We start from the raw sequence: 24,378 nt of genomic DNA on the forward strand, positions 1-24,378 counted from the left end.
ACCAGGCACTCTACATCCTACAGACTGTGCAGCCCCAGGAAAACCCAAAGCCCTACTGTCATGATGGACAGTGCCCCAGTCTGTCTTGATTACAGCTGGACTAGATGATCTTACAGGTCTTTTTCAACCTTGATGATTCTATGACTCTCTCCTGAAGGCTGTACAAAGAGATGTTGCTGGCAGAGTGTTCTGTGCTCTTCTTTGGGTCAATCCTGCTCTTTCAACTAATGTTTTGCTCCTTTTTGTGAGCTCTGTAGTAACAGCATCCCTGGCCTTCAAACACATAATCTTCCCTTATGTTGAAACACAGGTGATAGGAGCAGGATGCATAAGGAAGGCTGGGCAGTGGCTAATTGAGTTCTATTAAGGAACAAGTAATTAGGTGTGGCTGCAGTACTAGCTCTCATACCTACAATCAGAGGCAATTATGTTGTACAGGTGTCCCTTAACTCTGCTCCTCTGGGGACATCCTGTCTGAAAACAGCCTCACAGGAGGCAGAAAGAAGAGAATGAACCAAGATCCTAAGAGTGAGCCAGCACAGGGTGGGGGTATCAAGGCTCCTGCATGACGCCCACTGGAGCAGGGAGTACTAAACCTGTCCACCTCCAATTTCAGGCTCCCATCTCCTTCTTTTAAAAGTATTTCCCGTGGATTCAGTAATTGGAGGCAAGTTCCCTTTACTATAGATCTTCACCCAACCTTCTCCCGCTGCTGGGGGAAGAGGAGAGAAACGCCTGCAGAGGAGAGCTCCCAAAAATAAGGTGGACGCGCCCTCTAGTGTCGTCGGAGGAGACAGGGTGTCTTTGTTCGCTGGAAATTGGTGGTGCACACACTTTTTCTGACCCTTTTTCTACAAGTCGCTAATGCCTTCACTATCGTAATAGCACTCATCCCGCTTCAGTGCAGGGGAGTTGGGTTAGGTGGCCTTTAAGGGTCCCTTCCTACTCAAAGTAGGTTCGATGGTTCTATGAAAGGGTGGGAGATGGGAGAAGCCCATTATTCAAAGTAAATGTGTTGGGAGATGAGTACAGCAAGCTTATTTTTGCATGTTGTATCCTTTCCACAATGCGATGCAGTTGAGGAACTGGCTTAAGGATCATCAAACTCCAACCCCCCCCCTGCTGTATGCAGGGCCACCAACCTCCATAACTAATAAGTTATATCTAGTATTTGGAAAAGAAAAAAAGAAATAAAACTATTTGGAAATAAATAGTAAGTCACCGGCCTCTCAAACCTGCCATCCTCAATGGACTGCCTTTGTTGGGCGGACAAGGTATTAGGAGGTGCCTGTGGTCATTTCACAGCAGAGTGAAGTCATAGGAGTAGAGAGTGCTCCATCCCTCAATGCTCAAAGTGCTCCGACAATGCAGAGAGAGAAATAACGTGTATTATGGAAATTGCATGCAAACGGCTTGATGAATTTAGACATGAAGACAAGACAGAGATCGGGGCTGTAAACAAAGAAACTAAGCTCAGAATCACAGAGAGGTCACAAACAAAGGGAGGGGGGAACACAGCAGGGCTCTGTTCCCCTGCAGCTGAGGGTTTATTCCTACAGCAATCCTGAATGAAGGGAACTGAGCGGAGAGCAGCACTGAACCCCAAAAGCACCACGTGTGAGCTGTGCTCGCTGCCTCCTCTCCATCATCAGCTCGTGCTTGTGGTTCCCAATGGGAATTGCCTTGTCAGAAACACGTGAAGCTCCGGAGGGCACAGAATGCATCCTGCCTGCTGACACGCTTCCAGACATCCCCACATTGCTGTAGACAGACAGCAGGGATGTCCCCAGAGATGTCCCCAGGGCTCCGTGCTTTCGACAGCTGCCTGGGAATGCAGAGGGATCCGCAACAACGTGGTGCTGTGGGATGCTGCAGGCAGCGTCTGAATCCTTTAATATGCTGTTTGTCATGGATGGAGATCTGGTTGTGCATTTTGAGCAACACAGAGAGGCTGTAGGGGGAGAGGCTCCTTGGGGATCTCCAAAAGGCACCTGGATGTGGGACTCTGCTGTGGTTGGCCCTGCTGGGTCAGACAGATGGACCCAGTGGTTCTGCCACCCTCAGCCACTCCAGGATTCTATGAGTCTCTTTACAGGAGATAAAGGTTATTTTTCCCTTATTTGGATGTTCCTAGGAGAATAGGCTAATGGGTCAAGGGACATCGCACTCACTGGATTTTTATGGTATTGAAAGAGTTCTGCTTGTCATATGCAGGGGGGTAAAATGCATTGGTATAAGGACACGCCTTTGAAACTGCTTTATTCACAGACACAGAAGGGTCTCCTCTTCATTTAGAATCATAGAATCATTAAGGTTGGAAAAGACCTATAAGATCATCAAGTCCAGCTATGAACACACCTCCACCATGCCCACCAACCATGTGCCGCATCTCCATGGGCCTGGAACACCTCCAGGGACTTCACCACCTCCCTGGGCAGCCTGTTTTGTACCAAGTCCCCTTTCCTTTCAGCCAAAACAAGCTCTGCCAGGAAGAGATTCTCCTACGAGGTGTATAAAAGCTCTCCAGCTATTGGTGTGATGAGGTGAACAAATAGACTTTGCTAGAAGGGATCTCGTATTTTCCAGACTCTGTCTCTCCTCCCTTTCAAAGCCTCACTGTAGCAATCTATGGTTAGTAATAACAACAATAATAACCCTGAATAAATCTCACTCAGATCACCACACTGTTATGCAAATATTTCCTCCTTATTTGCATCTTTGCAGAGGATCATATAGATAGAAAGTCAGATCTGTTTATTTGCAAGCTGGCAATGCAAAGATCTTCAGAATAAATACCATAGGGCTGAGGAATACATGTCTTCAATGAAGATTTGTGGCAATGATGTGTAACAAAATGGATCTCCAGCCAATCTACCAACAGCCAATAAACCATCGCAGCCCACTGCAGAACGGCCAATATCTGAACCTTCTAACCTACAGCTCATTCCTGTGTCTGACCTTGAAAGTCTTACCAAGCTTGGTTAAACGTGAATTTGAGGACAGCGAGAGTGAATCTGGATGCAAGCAAGACCAGTGCAATTCTGATGCATTCCCAGTTCCCCGTCCCAAAACTCTATATGATTTCTGTCCATGTTCCAGGAGGGAACTCAGCATGGGGACCCATAAACAAGCTATAGACTGTATGCAAAGGTTCATTTACCAGGGAAGGGAGAGCAGAGATACTGATGGACTGCTGTTGCCTTTCCCTTTCCTTCAGCATACATCGCAGCAGCGCATATTCTCCATTCACAAAAGAAAAGGTGGAAAGCAGAAGCATTTGTCCCATCTGATGGCTGCACCCAGCTCTGATGTATGCCCACAGAGCACAACAGCACAGGCTATGCTGACTGCAGTTTGCTGTCACACACACTCACAGAGCCCCGCGGCATCTTAGAGGCAGCCAAGAAATATTTCCTCCTCACAAGAAATGTACTTTTGCTGGTTTTAATTTCCAGAGCTTCCCAGAGGGGAAAAGAAAAGATAGTTTTCAATGAGGAACTAAATACTGAGCAATCTGTGGTTTCTTGTTACGCTGGGGAGGGTGGTAAAACTTCCACCTCCAAAGGCTTCTGTAAAACAGTCTCAGGTAATCACTCTGTTTTGTAGGGAAGGACCCATGAATGAAGCACATGGCCAGCCCAAAGGGATGCTGCAGTTCCATATGGTGATAATAAGGTGGTTTGTACACAAAAGATTGAAAAAACAAAAGATGGAAAAAGAGAAAAACAGTGAACAGGATGAGCTGACATCCTCATCTCTAGAATAGGCGTGGGGTCTACACAACATGGACACACACATCTCTGGTGTCAGGAGATTCAGTGTGGGCACTGAGTCCATTTAGGAGATGGAGCAAAGCACCTTTTTGGGGAATGAGTCACATCCTAAAGCAGGGAATGGATACACCCAGTGCTTTGAGATAGATACACCACAAAACACTGTGGGCATTGCAATGAGCCCATACAGGTGCAGGCTTTGAATCACCAATCAGATCAGACTGCCCAGGGCACCATAAGCACCTCCAGGGATGAGGCTTCTTCAAAATACTATGGGACCTGAGTCCTCATTCCTCTGTCTGGCATCTACATGATGTTGATCATCACCATAAACTTGTCAATGGATGTTCAGGATGTTTTCCACCCATAAATCTCATCAGGCCCTACAGGCTACGCTGGTGCTACTCTCAAAATCAGACCCTAAAACCTTAAAAGGAAGGCCATTGGAAATCGTCTCTCTTTCGAGTATGTTGGCCCTCGTGTTTCATTTTCTAACAGCTTAGCTTCACACACCATGCAGAGGTAGATGAGCTGGGGCGAACACATGTGAGCTCCCACCCCAGCACGTGTCAGTGCATGGAAGCTCATTAGAATGGACCAAGCACTGTGCCAGCTGTAAATGCAAAGACAGGTCTTTTCAAATAAGCCCCATTAGTTCCACATGTGCGTTTGATAGATAATTTCTTGGCTACTTAACATGAAACCAATAATTATGGAAATGACTGCTAGGATCCAGATACTCTCCATAAGAAACAGATGGAGAATGGAAAGAAAGTAATGCAGGAGACTTTGCAAGAGCTTTTTCCCTCCTCCAGTGCACCCATCCTCAGTAAACTGCTAGTGCATAGCCCTGCCCAGCAGAACAAAGGGAAGGAATCAGCTCTGCCAGCACCAGCATGGTGCCTTGAGAAATGGGATTAAACACATACTGTGCAGCCACACTTGCAACCCTGATGCAAACAACTCTCCATGCTCCCCCCCAAAAAATGAGAAGAACACAAAATTTGGCACTTTCCTCCACTGATTATCGACAGTTAAGAATTTTCTGACAGGGGATCAAGTCCAGAAAAGACACATTGCAACCAGCATGTTTTTCTGCATCAGTCTGTTTATAACTAATAGCAGATTGTTATTTCAGAACCCACACTGATTTATTCCTTCTTATGCTCACTCACACCCTGCACCATCCCCACACCCCGGGCATGTGACAAACAGGGTGCAAATGTGCATGCAGCAAAGGCACATGGCTCAGCTGGAAATGGCTGGGCACATGTAGGCAAAGAAAGGAGAGCACACGCATTTATAGAGGGAACACAGCTATCACAACAGCACTATACAACTGCAAAAAGAAAAGGAGAAAAAAAGAAATGAATAGAGGTAGTTACATAAAACACAGGCCCTGTCTGTTCAGCACAAATCTTGTGTGGGGGTAGGTCAATTCACTTGACACAGCTAGAAATAATTGTCTGCGTTAACCATTAATAGATCCCCGTTCAAAGTTCCCTGCCATCTCCTCCATCTTCTGTCCATGCCCCCTGTGCTTGCTTCCCATGGCTGCCTGTCTGCTGCCTGCCCATGTCCATGCCCACACTGTAGAGCTCAGCGGCACCAGCCCGCACTGTCAGCCCCATCCAGCCAAATAGCAAATAAAATCCAAAAGAAAACATTGGGTGCTTTATTTTGTTTGTTTGTTGTAGTGTGGTGGCCAGGAAATAACTTTCTGGGAATCTGATAGAGCCTCATAGTGCTCAGAGTAAAGCTACAGGACAACAAGGAGTCAGTGTCAATGGGGAAACCTAAGTGCTCTTTACAAGTGAGGGTTGGTCTCTTCTCCCAGGTAACAGCAATGGGATGGGAGGTGGTGGTCTCAAGTTGTGTCAGGGGAGGTTTAAGTTGGATGTTAGGGAAAATTTCTTCTCAGAAACAATAGTAATGCATTGACACAGGCTGCCCAGGGAGGTGGTAGGGTCACTGTCCCTGGAGGGGTTCCAGAACAGTGGAGATGTGGCACTGAAGGACATGGGTTAAGTTAATCGTGGTGAGGATGACTTGGGGTTGGACTTGGTGGTCTCGGTTGTCTTTTACAACCTTGATGATTCTATGATTCTATGATTCTAAGGAGCAGAGCTGTCACCTTGTAGAGTTGTTCTTCTCATGCAAGGAATTTCTTGGATCCTTCTTGATTTCCTTCCATCTCAGGATATGCTACGATTCTCTTTACTTTCAGCTCCAGCTACTGTGAGTCTAAAAGAGAGAAAGAAATCATCCCTTCTTTTCCTTCAAGACCAGCTGTCCTGTTTTCAGGAGGTACGGCATCCACCTTGTCCCAGCTCACAAAAGCTCCCCAGCATGAACAATTAATTTCTGCCTTCCCACAGATACTTGCCAGCAAAGCAAACCCAGTGCGCAGCTACCGCTGAAGACTAAAATCAGTGTGAGCAGAGCAAAGCCTCCAGCAGAGATGGTAGCAGAAGAACCAGCCTTCGGCATTATGATCCTGGCAAAAACAATTTCAAAATACACTTTATCTAGCGAGTGTGCCCGGGAGCTACACAGAGAATTGCTTCATGCAGCCTTTTTATGGAGAGAGGAACTGAGTAGTCTCTGAAATAACTCACGCATCTTTTAACAGCCTCTATTACTCACTATTGGATGGACAGCAATGTTCATTGTTTCACGCTGTCAGCCCAATCCTTCTACTCTAAATTAAATCACTAAAAAGGAAGTTTCACAGCTTCAGAGCCCTGCTTTGCCCGTTCAGCCAAATCCCTTCCCTCCTCCATCAGATTTGTCTCATAGCAGCCCAGCAGCTACTGAAGTCGCTGACATTTTCCCATCAAAGAATCATACATTTACAGCATTGTTAAAGGTGGAAAAGACCTCTAAGATCACACAGTCCAACCCCAACCCACCTCACCATGCCCACGTTGCTCAGTGTCACATCTCCATGGTTCTTTAGCACCTCCATGGACAGTGACTCCACCACCTCCCTGGGCAGCCTGTGCCACTACATCACTACTCTTTCAGAGAGATTTTATTTACTTCTAATATTCAACCTGAAATGGTGCAAGGCATCCTGCACAGTGCTCCAAGAACCAAATCTCACCCGGTGGGAAATAACCAGCAGGTCAGGGAGACCCTGGGGGCACAGAGTGAAGGGTTCAAGCCTTGTATGCATCTGAGCATGTATAGAGCCAGGGCCATGCTCTAGGTTGGTCCTTAGGCACTAGTACAATGAACATACCTGAGGGCATAAGGAATCAGACTCACTGTACCCACAGGAGAGAGAATTAAAGTCATTCATGTTCCTTAGGTTTTTTTAAGTGCTGGAATAAAAGCTCAGTAAGAGCTTTCTAGTTGATTTGGTTAGATTTGAATTGGAACTCATGGAGAATTGCACGCTATTACTTCATAAAGTAATGACAGGTGGTCAGTGCATATATCCAGAGCTCTGTGTTGCCCTAACTCACTTCTAGTATCAAAGGTTTCTCGCTGAGCTCAGACACTTTTGGGTAAATCATTTTCCAGTTTTGATGGCAAATGCAGCCCTTCTTGTTCATTATAAATCCACACACTATTATCTGCTCTTATTCATGCACTGGCTTTGTTGCTTGGTCAACCTGCCAGCATGTATAGAACAAATCCCCATATAACTCCAACTCCATATAAAAATCCTCCCATTGTGAGGTGCCAGAGCAGTTCTGTCTGTGGTTATGATGCTTTTTCAGAGAGGTTAAACTTGCTAAATACTGACTTCAATCAGAATTACACATTACCCTTGTTGGATCTCCTCAAATAATCCCAGTTTCTTGCCCTGATAGTGAAGTATTTCAAGTAGTTTCATTTAACCCATCCTCTCTGAAGGCCTGGCCACCTCATTTTTTTCCAGGAGGAGCAATGCACATCCAAGAGCTTTTAACAACATGGAGGATTGCCCACCTTTATGGCTCAGACAAAACCTCCCCAGCAAATTCACCAGCACTGGGGACCACAAGAGAAACCTTATTGGTATGGAGGATGAATGCCAGAATCATTTAGAAATCCCCAAGTTCATTTCTGCTCCACCTTGGACAAGGATTCCAGCAGATTTACCCCCAAATTAGAACCATGGTTATTCATGCCCAAGCTGGACTCTGAATTTGGTGCTTTTATAGGGATGGATGAGACCTTAGTAATTGGCAATATGTTAAGTGGAGCAGAGAGAAGGCTTCATCTCTTCTGCTCTTAAGTGCTAGCTCTCCAATTCACACTGGCCCCAATTGCACATCATCTTTTAATATTTAATTGCAGCTTTGCCAAGGGACTTTGCCTCCTGCCTTGTAAAGGAGGGGGAGAGGATGGAGTCAGAAGCGTGGTGCTGAAGAGCCCCAAGGAGACTATCAAATGGCAGATCTCGGCTGGAGGAAAGCACTCTAGCATGTAAGTGATTTTACACATAAACTCTCACAGATAAGAGTAGATGGAATGAATTAATATCAGCAAATATCCTGTAAGCCCTTGGTGATTGGGGGATGCTGTGCTGATTGTGGGAACTGTACAGGGTGGGCTGAGAAGAGTATTTCCATCTACTGCGTCTACTGTATTAAGGAAAAGAGCATTATAAAGGAGAGAATGGGGAGCACTTCCATACTAATGGGCTTATTCTGCCACGATGTGACTCTCTCAGGGGCTCTTCACTGGGATTGTTTAACATTAACCAGAACTGCAAGAATAGGAATGATTCCCAGACTGTGGGAAAAGGGTGTCTGTGATCTAATAAAACCATCTCTTTTCTAACATTATGTGAAATGACTTGGTCTTATGGATGTGGCTAATTTGCGATGGTTGGGATGGGTTAAAGGTTGGAGGAGTTGATCTCAGAGGTCCTTTGCAGCCCTAATGATTTTATGAGACGTGGAGACGAGTGGACAAAAGCTTGAGGCACATCCAGAATTTAGGGCCAGTGCAATAGAAATCATTTATGAAACACATTATACAAGCAACGTAGCTTTTAAAGCAAATGTTTTCAAAACCTAAGTACGAGTATCTCATAATCCCATAGTTTGGATGTCTGTGTCAGTAATTAAAGAGCAATTACATATAACTAGTCGGCCCCGCAGGGCTCTGTCTAAATTTGGAAAATGAGACCCAGATGACCCAGAGTAGTTCCAAGTGTCAGATCAGCCATTGCAAATCCAGTGCCTGAGATCTCTGCTGTGCATTTCTGAAGCTTGGAAAATAAGAACTTTTTTTTATGACAGAAGAGGGCAAGAGGTTCTTAGTTCTCCGGTTACTGCCTGAATTCAGAGCTGGTTCACATCTATGCAGCTCTGGGAACATTTAAAAAACTATATCCATTTATGATGCACATGCATAATTTCCATCAAATTATTTTTAAATGAGTTAAAGCAAATCTTCTCCTGGTTCTTTCCCCTTCTCTGTCAGAGATATGGACGGGGTGATCAAAGAGAATAAGAAAATTGGTAGGCAGTGGTGGAAAAGACTCATTCCCTGCATTAGAAGTAACTCGACTTAAAGTGTATCTTCTTTAGCCCTATTTTATTATCATGTGATGAGGTTTGCAGATGTTTCAGCGAAGACAGAATTTTTTCATGGCCAGTTATTGATGCACTGACCCTTTGAGTGGAGACGGATGCGCTGAGTGTTGGCTTGTTTACCATGGGTTCACATCCAGCACCATAACCTTTACACTCTTGTTCCAATGCCAGCAGACAAAGAACATGGAAAAAGCTGAGAAGCTGCGATCAACTCAGTCCTTCCCTCTTCTGTGCAGTTCTCCAAGGAGCAGCTCAGAGCACAGAGCAGCTCCTCTGAGGAAGTCTGTGTCCGTCTCTGAACTGGTTGCCAGGTGGGTGGCTGATCTACTATTGCAGATGACCGTAGTTGTGTGGATTTTCAGGGTGGGTTCTCCATCTTCCACCTCCCTAATAAATAAACCTCACTCAGATAAAGACTTTCCCAAGTACAGCATCCCAGAGCCTCACATCCCAGGCTAAAGGCAAGTACTCTCCTGCCACAAGTGCTCGCAGTTATTATATGTCACTAATGCATGATTTTATATTGGAAACCAAGTCCTGTTTAAAAACCCACATCCACAAAGTTGCCCAAATACAAAAATATTTAGGAACTTGCACTTGAACCCAGCAGTGGGAATATTACCAGGTGGATAATTAAAGCTTTTAATCTGCATAATCTCTGAGGTGCCACAAGGGAAAACAGCAGGAGATGGAGAGAAGAGCTGTTGAGGAGGAAAGAAGGGTATGGGTCTCTCATCCCCTCCTGGTTTCTCTTAACTGCTTCTAATCAAAATGCTCCAGGGAGAGTCACATTTCAACACAAGCCCTTTGAGTGCTAATTTCTTTTGGTTACAACCCATAAATGAGGTCAGATCCCAGCTCTGCCAAGAATGAGATAAATAAGATTAGCAACAGTACCCACAGTGCACATCCCTCAACATACGAGTGATAGAGCTGTTGTCAAAACCGTCTCTTGAACTCTCCCTTGAGGCAGTTTAGTTCCAAATATCCCAAAGATAGATCTATCTGGCAGAATCTATGGAGAAACTAGAAGTGTAATCTCCACAATGAGGAAGAGAAGGAAGGTAGTTTCTTCTTTATCATCATCTTTTGTCTACCCTGTAGGTACCAGAGCATCCTGGACCATGAAAGCAGCATGTCCAAGCAAGAATATCCCAAGGTGAGAGACTCAGGCTCAGATAAAGTAGAACAAAGCGTGTCCTGATAACAGTTGATTCTCACTGACCACAGAAAGCTGGCTTGAATCTCACAAAAAATGGGGGGTGGAGGGGTGAGAATATATTTTTAAAAAGGCAGAATCTGAAAAATTATATTTCCAGGACAGTTTTCTGATAGAGAGGGAGATAGAGATAAGACAATGATCCAAAAGGGAAGACAACCAGTGGTCATATGTTTCCTACTATAAATCTTTCTTGAATTACTGTGGGCACATTAGGAGAATGCTCTAGAAACAGGCATGACAGAAAGTCTGATGCTTCAGAAAAAGGTAGAGTATACTTAGGTCATGTCCCTGCCCTTCACTTGAGGGAACATAGAACAGAAAGTGACGGAACACACTTTCATCTCAAAAGGTTAAAAAGTCAACAAATGTGATGGTTGGAGTTGAAGAGTAGGAAATGAAAAGTTCAGTTGATTTACTATTGAAGTAAGTTATGAACCTGCTTTGACGCTTGTTTTAGCTCATGGAGAGAAGATATCTTGCACAGAGTGACGTCAATCCAATGGGAAAGAAGCATACCTTATCTCAAATGCATTCCAGTGATGTGTCCTGGAGCAAGTCCATGGAGGATATCCATAAAACCAGTGCCACAACAAGGAATCTCAATGGATGCCTGACCAACTTGGACACCCCTAAAGCCAATCCACTGAGTAAGACTTTACCTCTTGCTCCACTCAAGACATCATCTCTCCACAGCATTTTGAGGAACAGAGAGGCTGACACCAGAATCACGACAACAATCCAACCCCTCAGCAGGAACACCAAACTCCATAAGGAACCCTCTCTCTCTTCCTCTCTTCAGAGCATACAGAGGAAATGGAGTCCTACCATCATCACATGGAAAAACTCTGCCGCAAAGGTTAGTAGGTGCTCTTCTTTGAAAGCTCCCCTGAAATATATTTTCTTTGGGTGACGAGAGTCATCCTTGTGAGTGGTTGGGCTTCATGGTGGTGGTTCATCATCCACTGACAGCAGGCAGAACCAGCAAGAGATTCTCAAACACATCTCCCTTAAGAGGGAGGGTGATTTAATGTTATCAGGGGCAATGGTCATATGTTCAACAAACTATTTATTTCAATGATTCATTCCTAGGAAAGGAGTCACTAGAAATGGACAGCCTACATAGGAGACAAAGCTACATTAAGTGAGCAAAAGAGTCTCAAGAAGTTGATATCGTATGGAAGACTAATTCTGTTGGTCAGGTCCATCTCACCAGAATATATCACTTGGTGATTACTGCTCCACAGGAGGCACTGGTCTCTTCCCTAAGGGTACAGCAAAGTGCAACACCAATCACTACTGGGTTTGAGAGCCCCACGTAGTGGAGATGGGTAAAGGAAATGGGTGAATAAACTTGACCCCCAAGGAGAAGCAACAGTGTCTTCAAAAATGAGGTTTTTAGCTCTGGAAGCATAGGGGGATTTTGTCCAAAGAATGGAAAAGATCTGTGCTTGGAGGCAGTAGAGTAAGGACAAGCCTGTCTGAGGCGTACAAGAAGAAACTCCAACCACACACATGGATGCAGTGTCAGGCCCACTTTTACCTTTGAAAAGCCTCTGGCACAGTCACTTTCCCTGCACTGAGGCTATGAACAGTTCCTCTCCTCTGCTGATGGGAACTTACCTCACTGTTGCTCCTACACAGGAACGAAGGATCTCCCATGACAGACAGACAACCATCTCCTCAGTGACAGAAACAGCCAATGACTCAGCCATGGGCAGAAGTGGTGAGTAGGATTTATTTCAGCTACCAGCCATCATCACGACTCTACTCCCAGCTGTAACTGCGAAGGGAACAACTTGGTCCTTGCGCTTAGTTTGTATTTCCCACCCAATCCTGGGGCAGAGACCAGTAGATGCTGCCAGAACTGGGAATGCAGGGGTACAGACAAGGACAGGGAGCATGGTGCAGAGGGCAGATGGCCTCACAAAAGCAGTTATACCCCTTCCAGCCCTGAACGATCCTATTGCACAGAGCTGGCACATCCCAGCTAGCTGGAACCTGGGCCAGAGATGAGTCCGCAGAGCCATCCTGACTCCAAGCATTTTAAAATAGCTGGGATTAAACACTGGGGCAGAATTACATCTGTGTTTAGTTTGGAATGAGTAATAGAGAGGTCCCTTTGTACCCGATTAAGGAGCCTAGATCCTGGCAGCAATGGTGTCATCTTTGACCAGAGATAGGCTACATAAGTGATCCCTAATGCTGTGGTATCATCAGGACTATGGCAGGTCAGGGGTATTTCAAGGCAAGAAGCATCAGTGCAGAGGGAGAAGAAAAAGGTTGAATATTGCCAGGAAGGTTTTGTAGGTTTGGTGCAGAGAAATACATCTCTCTTTAAATTCCATAGTAGTTGGATTTGAGACCAGGGGACCATCCTGCATGCTTCAGATCTGGATCAGGAATCCAGGGACCCTCATCTCCCATCTGCTTAGGGTCTATTCTCTTTTCCTTGCACTTCTTGCACACAAGAGGAAAAGTAAATCAGGCACTGCCTGGATATCAGACGCTGTATTTAATAACCCAGCTGCATGGGGAAACAAGTCTCTGACATGAGCACACAGACAAACGAAGGAGCTGAACTTTCCACAGTGTTCCCAGGATATTTTTTTAATATCAAAACATGTGAAGTCACCACTCTATCCTGATAAATACAATCACAGAATTAGCTGCATAAGGAGCATCTCTTGTTCTGGTTGGTTCACGATGATTCATGGTTTATCTTAGAGACTGACACCACTCTCCAGCCTCTGACTCACAGCCCCACAATAGCAAAGACTTCATGTCCTCTTGGCCGCTGCTTCTTTGGAAGGTGCTGGCGTAGGATTCTTCTGGAGAGGCATTTGCAGCCAGTAAAGGAGCTGGGAATATGAGAGCTACCTCCATTGTAGGCAATGGATTTGTTCAGAGACATGGCTTTGGCTCATAGATAGTTGTAATGCTTCTTAGCTACGTTTGGGAACCAGCTGTCCCATATCTCTCCTGGGATAAGACTTATCCAGGACCTGGCCACTTCCACAGTGGGAAACATCAGTGTTTCACATATCCCAGCAGGAATGTCCTCACCATCACCCATAGACAGCTTCACAGCCCTTTTCTTCTGACTGAGGAGTGGGCACCTGGCTGATGCAGTGACCTGGGATGAGAAAGGCAGTGTGTTCAATGACTTGAAGCCACATAAAGTTTATAAGGTTAAGCAGAGAGCACATCTGGGAGGTTTAGGCCATTGTGGTATGGTGAACAGCAGCTTGGTGGTGTTCAGGACAGCTTTGCTGCCTGGCATTTGGCTTATCAGCAAACTCTCGTGCCTGCAACAGTTCCAAGATGAGTAATTACACATGAATTCAAAGCACAATTGCTGTACTTCTTCACCAACGCAGCTTAGTCACCTCTGAGACTCTATGGGAGTCTTGAGCGTTGCTCAAAGAGCAAAGCTGCCTATTTCTCATAGGAAAGCCCATTCCCAGGCAGCTAAGCCATCTGGGCTTCATCCCCAGCCACACTAATGCTATCAGATGATCCGGAGGAAGCTGCCACTGAGGATATCACCAAGACGCCGATTAAAGGGGTCCAAAAGGCTGTAGTTAGAAGTAATGAGATTAAACCGAGCGGTGATCAGAAGAGTATGTTGGGCTGCAATGCTTGCTTGTAGGGGCAGAGCTTTGCCTGACCCTCGCAACACCCACGTAGTCTCCTGCAAGGCAATGCGGTGCCATCTAGCGACAAGACAGCTCCCCTTCGGTCCCAAATGTCTCTGTAAACGAAGTGCTGCTCAGAGCCTGCCAGACACTGTGTCCTCTGCGGGCTGTCATCTTCATTGACTCCACGAACTGGGGTTCTGCAGCCAACACCTCCTATCTGAAGGATGCCAGACAGAGCGTGGGTCTGTGGGATCTGAAAGGATGGGAGGAGAAATGCTGATTTAAGATAACAGGTTCTGTTTGCACTGCAGATGACTCTGAGTTCAGGGCAGCTTTGGCATTTGCCACGTAGCCCAGTAATCCCTAAAAGCCCAGTCCCCTTTCACCAGCTGCTTTATATGAGTGTGACAAGAGGGGATTGAACATCGGTGCTCCTGCAAGTTGACAGTCTGTCCAGCTTTGAGCACTTTGTGCCTTTCCAATTAAGCCAGAAATAAAACTCGTGTTCAAGTGTGAGCCATCACCTCTCACACCTGCCCCAGCTCCAGCTACAATAGCAATCAAAACAGATAAAGGAATTCTCTATAGCTGGCTTCCCTGCTAACCCAGCCCATTCTTACATAACAGAGACCTCTCACCTGATCTAATCTGCTCAGCCTTTCCCCTGCTGTGCTGCTACTGCTGTCCTCTTATCTCAGCTCCCAGAGGAGTCAGCCCCAGTTAGAGCTCAGACCTGCCCTCTGCTCCAGAGCCCTACATCCCCTGCTGCTGAGCCCTGTGTGTTCCCATGCCCTCAGAAAGGCTCAGTGCCCCTGGATTTTATTTAATATTTTGTTTCCCAGGACTTTTCCTGCTTTTCCAGGTTGGAATACTTCCCTGGCTCATGTGTGTGCCCCCCATAAAGGCAATAATGGGGAGACACATACAGACACATACAGGTCTACCATCTCAGGGTGAGCAGACAGATATCAGAAGCACGAGCAGATAGCTCTGCGTGCTCACAGACCACCAACATGCACACTGTATGTGGCAGCTAGATGAAGAGACAGGCAAATACATGCTGTACATACATGCACGGTACATTCCTGCCAGGTTCACACTGAGCATGAGATGCATACAGGTGAGAACACTGCTGGCTACACTGATCTGCTCTGCCCTTCACCTCCTGCCTTTACATCCCTCCACCCACACAAAATAAATAAGCCTTGCTCTCCCGTGCACTCTGTCCCCTGTCTGCTGCTGTATTTGCTGACAGCTTTGCCACACGCTTTATGCTACTGGCTGTGTGGCAGCCCTGGCTGTCTCCAGGCTCACAGCTTGGCTGGTGATCAAGGACCTGTCTGTTACCTTCCTGACAACATCCCCTATTTTCTGGATCATCAGTCTGCACCTCTTCAGCTGCTCAGCATTGCCTTCCTCATCTGCTATATTGTTCCCTACTCAGGGTGCAGCTCTAACAAGGGTGGGTGTCATTTTTTTGCCCCCTTGCAGATTTCATACTAATTGAGTTCTTTTCTCTGATCCTCATTTACTAAAGGAAGCTGCAAAGAAAATGGATGCTATTTTAGAGAAGGCTGGTGTTCTTAAGACACAAGGCTTAATAGAGACAGCAGAGAACTGGTAATTTCCAGCCTTGCTGGAAGTTTAGGGTTTGGACTATGGCAAGGAGGAGCAGGATCCATACAGGAGCCTCTGTGAAAGTAATTGGTCATAAGGAGCTGAATGTGGTGTGTTCTGGTGTGATATAATGTGATGTGATGTTGCTGGGAAAATCTTCTCATATCTACCTGTGGCCTGGCTGACAGATAGCATTCTGTCCATGTACCTATAGACACAGATTGGAAGCAAACAGGCAAAAGCCCCTCCAAACACTCCTGTAAACCTCCTGTAAGTTGTTGAGAGGGAGGGAACAGAAAAAACAGACTCTTAAATTGGAAAATTGGTACTGGAGATCTGCTTGACACAATGGAGCAAAGCATGGAGCCCATTGGGGACCAAGATCATGCTCCACTGACTCAGCACAACACTGCTGAGATCATAGAATCACAGAATCATTGGGGCTGGAATGACCACTAAGATCATCTAGTCCAGTCATCTACCCATCACCACCATACTGTTATACCATGTCACTCAGTGCAGTATCTACCCTTCATGTGATGTTCATGTGGCTAAAGAACGGGAACATCATTGTGTTACATGCAGTACAAGCACACTACACAGAGGCAGAAAGAGCTTAGAGAAATATCCCTACCCTCCGTTCATGTTGGAACTCAGGAAAGCTAAGCCTGCTTCAATGCAGGCAGTTAAAACTGTTGTGATTTTTGCCCCTACAATGCCTGGCTCAACACAGTTTCATGTCTGTGCAATTCTGCCCCATCGGAGTAGTCCCTTGTGGTCTGGCATTGGGTGTGTGGGGCATGTGTGTGGCCTGGGACCACTGCCCTGGGCTGAACAAACCATGGGACCTCAGGCACTTCTCACACATCTGACCCTCTCAACTTCATATCCCTCATTTGACCCCCAAAAACTGCCCAGAGCAGCTCCCAGCAGTGCTGCACTGCTCACCAAGGAAGGATCTGGGAGAAAGGAGTGTGTCATCCCCCTTTGTATGTACGTATCCTTTCCTCTCACTTCCCTTTTCCTACAGTATTTCATTTTCTTTCTCAGTTCTAGATTACTTGAGCTAAGGAAGAAATGAGGAACTAGAAAAGGTAATACCTGTTGCCCTCCCTTCAAACTCTGGCAGTGGCCCAAAGCAAAGGGGGTCAGGCAGTACAGATCACAGCCCGAGGACACGGCAGTGAATCAGGGAAATGGCTCTTCCCAGTGGCACTGCATTTTGGAAGCTTCCCTTGTCCCATACTGGATTACACCAGGGGGTATTTTGAATGAACAAGTTCTGAAAATAAGCCAGACTTCCCCACCTCCCCAACTCATGATTGACTCAGCCGGGTGGAAGAGCAGCTTCCCTAAAAATAGACCAAGTGGTTCATCCTCTCAACATAGCCCAGTGCTCAATGATAAAATCAGCTGCTGGAGGCCATTGGGAGGCAGTGAAAAGGACCGAGGTGTGGGGACTGGAGCAGGGCTCCTCTGGGATTCTGTAAGGGCTGCCTGGCAGTGAGTTTCACAGAGGTTTTCCACCGGGACTGTCTACAGCTCGACACAGCTATTGGGACAACCAAGACCTTCCTGTAAGTAATTTTGGGGTAGGTTTGAGAAGGGTGAGGTGTTGCGTGGATATGAAGCTTGTGTTGATGTTGAAGATGTAGGGCGAAAGATGATGCTCAAGACCTTGTGCTGGGGAAGGGACGGTGGCAGATAGGAGATTTTGTTGGCACAGAGCTTGGTAAATCCCACCATCTGCACCACTTCAGTTCAGTTCTGCATTGTTGTCTTGGGTGGTTGGGCATGTTTGAAGTGGAAGCAGAGCATTGTATGTGCTTTTCCCTTTTCCCTAAACATGGAAGTTCCTAGTTTTGAGGCTTAAGGTCATGCATCTACTTGCTACTCTCCACACTCTGTCTACAACCTGACCCCAAAATGCTGCGAGTTACTGGGACTTCGTCAGCACAAGAGAGGATACAGACAGGATTCTGATGAACCTGTTAGGCATTGTAGGATTGGTTGGAACCTAGTCCAGGTCAGAATCACATTCAGAACTAGTTGCAATACAGTAGACATCAAATATGAACCTTGGAGGAAAATGAGCTTCACTTCAGCTTAGACCCCTGGGGAAGAGGAGGCAGAGAAGGATTCATTCAGGAGGAAATGTTTCTCCCTCCCTCTTCTGCTCTCAGCTCCAGGGTGCATTGAGGAATGTGTTTGTGACCCTGGGCCAAACAGAGGGCTTCAGGAGGGGGTCTGCTGGATTAAGAGCATTAATAATATGGCCATATCATGGTTATTTGCTCTCAGGCACGGAAAGTAACTGCTGCACCACTTGGTAAGACAGAACTTGTGTGCCTACCTCTGACTCTCATACCTGATAATTCATTTGCTAGAGCTATTCAGCTATTGAATGTCTGTGTGGTGGCCAAAAAGAAAAGACTCCATATCCATGTTTCAGTGCTCAGTCACTGTGTGAATGGCCTGACCCCCACAGCCTGAGTTATATGCAGTGTTGTTCTCCACGTGCGTTTGGCTATGGTTAGTATTTCCTTCTGGGATACACATTCTACTGATTGCTGCCAGAACAGAAATTCCTCAGCTTCCTCCACTTCCTTACAACTCTTCAGCTTTCACTCAAGTCTTTGTTCGAAAATATTCAAAGTAGCTTCAGGACTTGACTAGAAAGGAAATAAAAAGGATGGGGTAAGAGGGGTAGGGTTGTGTCTTGGATACAGATATCACTTGATGGGGAAAGGCAAAAATATGAGAACCCATATTCTTGTCCAGGCAAAGAACTAAATAATCCCACCCAAGGCAATAAAGGGATCCAGCATGAGTGGAAATTAGTAGAAATTTCCCATGAAGGCTGTGTTCAGCCTTTGAATAGATGTAGTACTTTGCGGGATACAGAAGCCTCTTTTCTGGGGTACGTCAGGCAGGGATGCCCCAACTCTACTGCTGGAAAGAATGGAAATCCTTCTTTACCACCAGCAAAAACCCCAGGTCTGGATCCAAACACAGCAGCAGGAAGCTTTGTATTCACTGCTGTACAATCTGATCTTTTACTCTCTTGAAGCCAAGCAGTTCTCTCCTGCCCCTACTCTCACTGGCAGCCTGCCTCATTCAGAAACAAATGGAAATGCAGGGGAAACTCAGTATCTAGTGGAGGGTTGGGATATTCCCTTTAATAATACTGGTGGATATTTTTTTTATATTACTTCTTTTGTTTTCTGCCATGACATTTTCTTCCAAAACTGTATTCAGATTTCTTTGCTGCCAGTGATGAAGAGTTGACAGCAGCTTGGAAACTCCATGACAAGAATAGAACGCAGAGGCAGGCTCATGCTGCACAGCATCCTTGCAATGCCCCCACATCAACTCCATGGCATGGCCAAAAAAACACTTGCAGATGCATGCCACAGCCCCAATCCCAGAAGGGACATGTGGGCAGTGATGCTTGTGGCAGACATTCCCAAGGTATCGCTTTGTAGTGGCTGGAAAGGGCTTCCCTTAAAAGGGCTGGAATTTGCGGCATGCCAGGAAGCCCTCTCCCCAGGCATGGGTTATTTTGGTGGGTAGCTCTGTGTCGCTTTCCATAGGGGATGCTTTGGGGGGGAGGAAGCCACTATCACACGTTGTCATCCTGCATGGAAGTCTGCAGGGGGGAAGTTGCTGCTCCATGGGATGTAAAGCATGGCAGAAGGGTTAGGGCTGGAAATAGCCCTGGTGCAGACAGGATGGGTGAACACTGACTGGGGAACAGAAGCAGCTCTTCCTTCATAGGAACTGGTGGTGGTTATCACCATTTCATACAATCTTAGAACCATTAAGGCTGGAAAAGATCTCTAAGATTATCTTGTCCAACCATCAACCCGTGGCATCTTAGAATCATTACGGTTGGGAAAGACCACTAAAAACACTGAGTCCAACCATCAAACCATAGAATCATTAAGGCTGGAAAAGACCACTAAGATCATCTCGTCTGACCATCACCCCCTGCCTGTGACCACTCTAGACCATGTCACTCAATGCCACACCTACTCTTTTCTTGAACACCTCCAGTGACGGTGACTCTACCACCTCCCTGGGCAGCCTGTGCCAGTACCTGCCCATAAGAGTGGGGGAGCTGAGCTGGGTGAGGCTTAAGGCAAGGAACAACGATCTCCCAGCAGCTGGCCCACTGGGCAAGGCCGTGTCCCCAGGCAGCAATACAACCCGCAGCTGTCTCTGGGTGAAGCTTCTTGGAGTCTCTCAGTGCCAGGAATAGCATCCTGTACATTCCTGGATTTTTTGCAAGGACCAGAAATAGCCCTGAGCCGCCTTGGGCAGACACTCAGCTCTGCCTGAAGCTAAATTTTTCTGGGAGCTGTTTAGATTACCTGAGGGCTGTGAAGTGCCTCTTGCAAAGGGAAGTCCAGCTGACACTGACGAGCCACAGATGTCTGTAGAAGTGTCTAAAATCAAGGACTTTTGGTGCTGAAAAGACAGGAGTTGTTTTTTTCTTCATCCCTTCCCACCTCCCTCTTGCAGTCACAGATTTATACACATGTACTACATGCATGGTTCGGTTTAACTTAGTAAATTATTCCTGAAATACAAAATTCTCTTTTAAATCTTATTTTATTATCTTCAGCAAACCTGTTCTTTAGTTCTGTTTGCTCTAGTTAAAAGAGAGAATGGGTTATAGTTTTTGATGGGCTTGGTTAGCTTAGAGAAGAAAAGGCCCTGGGGAGACCTCATTGAGGCCTTCCAATTGAAGGAAGCATATGAACAGGAGAGTGAACAGCTGTCTGTAAGGGTGGATAGTGATAGGACAAGGGGGAATGGTTTTAAACTGAGACAGGGGACGTTAAGGTTTGATCTTAGGAGTTTTTCACACAGAGGGTGGTGACACACTGGAACAGGTTGCCCAAGGAGGTTGTGGATGCCCCATCCCTGCAGGCATTCAAGGCCAGGCTGGATGTGGCTCTGAGCAGCCTGGGCTGCTGGTTGGTGACCCTGCACACAGCAGGGGGTTGAAAGTAGGTGAGCATTGTGGTCTTTTTCAACCCAGGCCATTCCATGATTCCGTATACATTAGTCATAATATTTATTATCTATACCAGAGATGCCCCCCACCAAATCAGGGATCCGTTGCACTCTATGTTGTACCCGCTTATTTTAAAGGAAAAAGTCGACTTGTAAAAGTTTGGAATCAGGGAAAAAAAAAAAAAAGTGTTACAAATTCATACATTTTTTTGTTAGTTACCTAAATACAATCATGTTCTTACCTCTTGTGAGCAAGGGAAAAAATCACTTCTAAAGGTCAATTGCTAGCACATGCAGTTATAATATAAACAGGTGACCTGGATGAAAACAGCCAAAAATCAGATGACTTCTTTAACAAAAAGAAAACAAACAAACATGTTTACAATTACTGCTCTTTCATGTAATGAGCCAATTCAGAGTGAAACAAAAAGGCTTGAATTTGAAATCCTCACTGTCCTTTGTAGAACTGAAAATGAGAGAAAACACTGTGGTTTGCAAACAGAGCAAAGCGTGATCCAGGAGCTGGGAAGTGCCTGTGAGGTAAAGAGGATGTTTCAGAGCATTGCTGGTCCTTGCTTTTGCTGGAGGCTGCCTAAAATCCCATGAACGCTGCCCACTGCAGCTCTATCCCATGATTTTTCACCTTCCTTTTGGTAAAAGCCACACATGGCATTTTGGCACCTACTAAAGCCTCATAGCAAGTCATGAAGCCAATGAGAAATGGCAATAAGTGCCCGTCCCTCCCCAAACCCTCAGCCTCCCAACATCCCCACAGCACCTGAGGCTACTCACCCATTGGCAGTCTCAAGTTGGGGCAGGGAGGCTACTCTGCTCCCCTCAGCATGCATCTCCTCCATCTCAGCATCCCCAGGACCAGGTCACTAATTCACAGGCTGGGAGCAAAGATATAAACCCATCTATGCTGACTGAGCACCACCAATAGGCTGCTGGGCTCCTGGATTAAGCAGCAGCACTGGTTTCTCAGACAGCTTTTATGGGTGCTCACCCAGCTGTGCAAATTACCTCACCGGGATTTAAGAGGTTCTTTTGTTGCAGGATAGATTCTCCATGAGGCAAAGATAGGAAAAGAGTGGGATGGGTGTGATTTAGCACCTGCACTTCCTATATGCAGGGATAAAGGTGCTTAGGAATGAGGTTCTCTCCTGCAGGAATGGGTTTCCAGCTCCAGGAGGGTGCAAGGAGATGCTGAGGTCTCACCAGGAACCTCACTGTGTCACATGGTGACCAGGTAGAGGCATGACAAGGGCATGGAGCCCATATCATGTCCCATGGCATAGAGCATGCCAAGTCAGTGGGGCATAACTAACGCAAAGCTAATTGGTAGAGGATCAGTGAGGATGGGCAAGCAAATGAGAGGCCAGGACTGTGTCACAACCTGCACCATCAGCCTTTCCCTCTTCCCTCAGCTCCTGCAAGCTCCCTGCAAGCTGAGCTGAGCTCAGGTCCCATTACACAACCCTATGGGATATCAGGAGCGGGCCTGCATGGGGTGCACCCGCCTACACAAAGGGCTTTGCTTAGCAGCTGTGTTTGCTCAGGACGGCTGATTTTGGGAGCAAAGCCGATGACATGTGGTTGGCCAGGCAGCACAGGGGATCAGTGCTGAGCTTGCAGCTTCCTTTTTTAATAGGTGACTCAGGCACTCAGTAGCTCACTGGGGTTGGAGGTGGGAGCCAGGCTACAGAGAGTACCAGCCGTGGCCAACACCAACAGGTGGGTAGCATGATTTTTTTTTCTATAGGATAAAGCAGCTTAAATGGAAAGCAGAGTGAGCAGAGCTGCTGTGCTAACAGAGGGATGGAGTTTTCTCAGGGGAAGGAGGGATGTAGCACTTTGTTAGGGGGTTGTTTTCTGTTAGCTAGGAGTTGGCTGTCGGATTTAACAGTTATTTTCTGCAGGAGACAGAGATGTTGGTGATTTATGGGCAATAGCCAAAGAGGAAGTGATTGAATACTTAGATTGATCTGTGAGTCTTTTTCCCCGTTCTTTTTTTCTTTCCCTTTCTTCCTCTCATGTCTAGGAAGGTCAGGGAGAAAAAGTGGGGATGAGGAATGGCTTTTCCTCATTGCAGGGCTGAATATCTCTGGACCCTGCAGCTCGGGGCTGAATATCTCTGAATACCAGCCTGCTGCCAGGAGGGTCAGACTCTTCCTCCACACATTTAGCTGCAGGGAGCTCTTTTTCTCCCCAGAAACCAACTCCATCCCTCCCTGCTCACCCTTGGGCACAGCTGATGGACTAGAGGGGATGCTTAAGGTGCCAGCAGAGCCATTTTGTCCTGCAGAACAGAAGCATGGAGCCCTACACAGGTCTCATACAGGGTCTCCATGCCCTCAGTCTCCCACCCAACAATTCAGACAATAGCACCCTTACCCTGTTTTCACAACATCCTTTAGCATCCTCTGCTGGGAAGCTCTTAAGATGACAGCCTGGCTCTCTTGTTAGTGGGATTAAGTGTTGTTCTTCCTCTGCTATCTATAACTAGCAGTTTGGAGGGTGGCAGCAGCCTGTTCCGCTGTGCAGAGCCTCCTGGAGGAGCGCAGCTAATTATATCCATCATTAAAACAGAAGTCCTGTGGCTTTTCATCCATCTGCTAATTGCCCCATCCCTGGAGGAACTTGAGGTCAGGTAGGATGGGGCTCTGAGCACCCTGGTCTTGCTGTACGCATCCCTGTTCATTGCAAGGGAGTTGGAGCTCAAAGGTTCCTTCCAACTCAAACAATTCTATGATTCTAAGATAATCCAGTACACATTTCAGTGCTATTCTCACAGGGCTTGGCCATGGCAAGGAAAGACCATTAAGTCCCCAGTACCTTTGCTCGCTATTGCTTCATTTTTGCTTTTCACCAAGGGAAATATGTCCTTCAAATCTCCTAGAGGAGGGGGAAGTCTTCTACAGCAGGTAAAAGGGAAGATATCAGAGGTATCAGCCCCAGCTCCTCTATAAGTGGGTGTCACAGTGATGTCTCGGCCCTCTCATCCCCATTTCCAGAGTGCTGAACATCCTGAAAAGTCAGAGACCCAGTTAAATTCTTGAACAGAGTGGAGAACAAGTGACATAATCAGAGATTAATTCATTTTGCAGCCTCGCTGCCTATCTGAAGATGCACCAGACTGGGACCAGCTGTGCCACTGTCTCCACTGACTATATATATAATTCATTTTGATTCAGAGTCTGACCCACCAACAGTAGAAATCAGGGAAAGGAGTCCCATATTGGCACTGTGTCTTATTAGAAAGATAAAAAATATGTTAAGGAAATCTCTTCTGTTTCCTCTCCTACTGTGCCCTTTTGGCAGAAGTGAGCACCTACATCTGTGCTGCTTCCAGCTGCTTCCACATGGATCCAGCCTCAGCTTTGCATCAAAATGCCTTGGTATCTGCAGGAGCAGCTGGAACCAAGGACAGAAGAGACACCTGCAGGTGTCTGAGCATCTCAGTGGAGTCCTTCTGCTCTCGTCTCAGTGTCTGTTCAGTGCTAAGGACTGACGTGTCTGTCCCATAGGACTTAGTGTTTCTTTTGAGGCAGTAGCTCCCAGGATACTGT

The 24,378-nt window shown here is 46.4% G+C and overlaps 1 protein-coding gene and 1 long non-coding RNA gene across 7 annotated transcripts in view; one reads left to right on the top strand and one right to left on the bottom strand.

Annotated features, from left to right (window-relative positions):
- The first annotated feature begins 8,093 nt into the window (after positions 1-8,093).
- The window catches only part of XIRP1 (xin actin binding repeat containing 1), a 29,747-nt gene continuing 13,462 nt past the window's right edge, over positions 8,094-24,378 (top strand). For 2 of the 6 annotated variants that reach the window (XM_015852901.3, XM_085539055.1), the window contains exons 1-5: positions 8,094-8,192; positions 9,482-9,621; positions 10,415-10,469; positions 10,990-11,388; positions 12,174-12,255. In XM_015852901.3, the coding sequence (XP_015708387.2) occupies positions 9,494-9,621; positions 10,415-10,469; positions 10,990-11,388; positions 12,174-12,255 (664 nt within the window). In that variant the 5' untranslated portion in view covers positions 8,094-8,192; positions 9,482-9,493. Of the gene's footprint in view, positions 8,193-9,481; positions 9,622-10,414; positions 10,470-10,989; positions 11,389-12,173; positions 12,256-17,152; positions 17,365-22,464; positions 22,544-24,378 lie in introns of those variants that run through there. The other 4 variants (XM_085539053.1, XM_015852902.3, XM_032442950.2 and 1 more) reach the window with 4 other exon arrangements.
- Positions 12,080-22,341, bottom strand: LOC107308783 (uncharacterized). The gene is made up of 4 exons (XR_014943210.1): positions 21,602-22,341; positions 21,052-21,126; positions 20,161-20,257; positions 12,080-14,423 (listed from the first exon to the last, which is right to left on the bottom strand). It is a non-coding gene; the product is annotated as an uncharacterized LOC107308783 (long non-coding RNA).

The sequence above is a fragment of the Coturnix japonica genome, chromosome 2 (genome assembly GCF_054131305.1).
Source record: "Coturnix japonica strain WE chromosome 2, WE-NBRP24, whole genome shotgun sequence".
Classification (NCBI taxonomy): domain Eukaryota; kingdom Metazoa; phylum Chordata; class Aves; order Galliformes; family Phasianidae; genus Coturnix; species Coturnix japonica.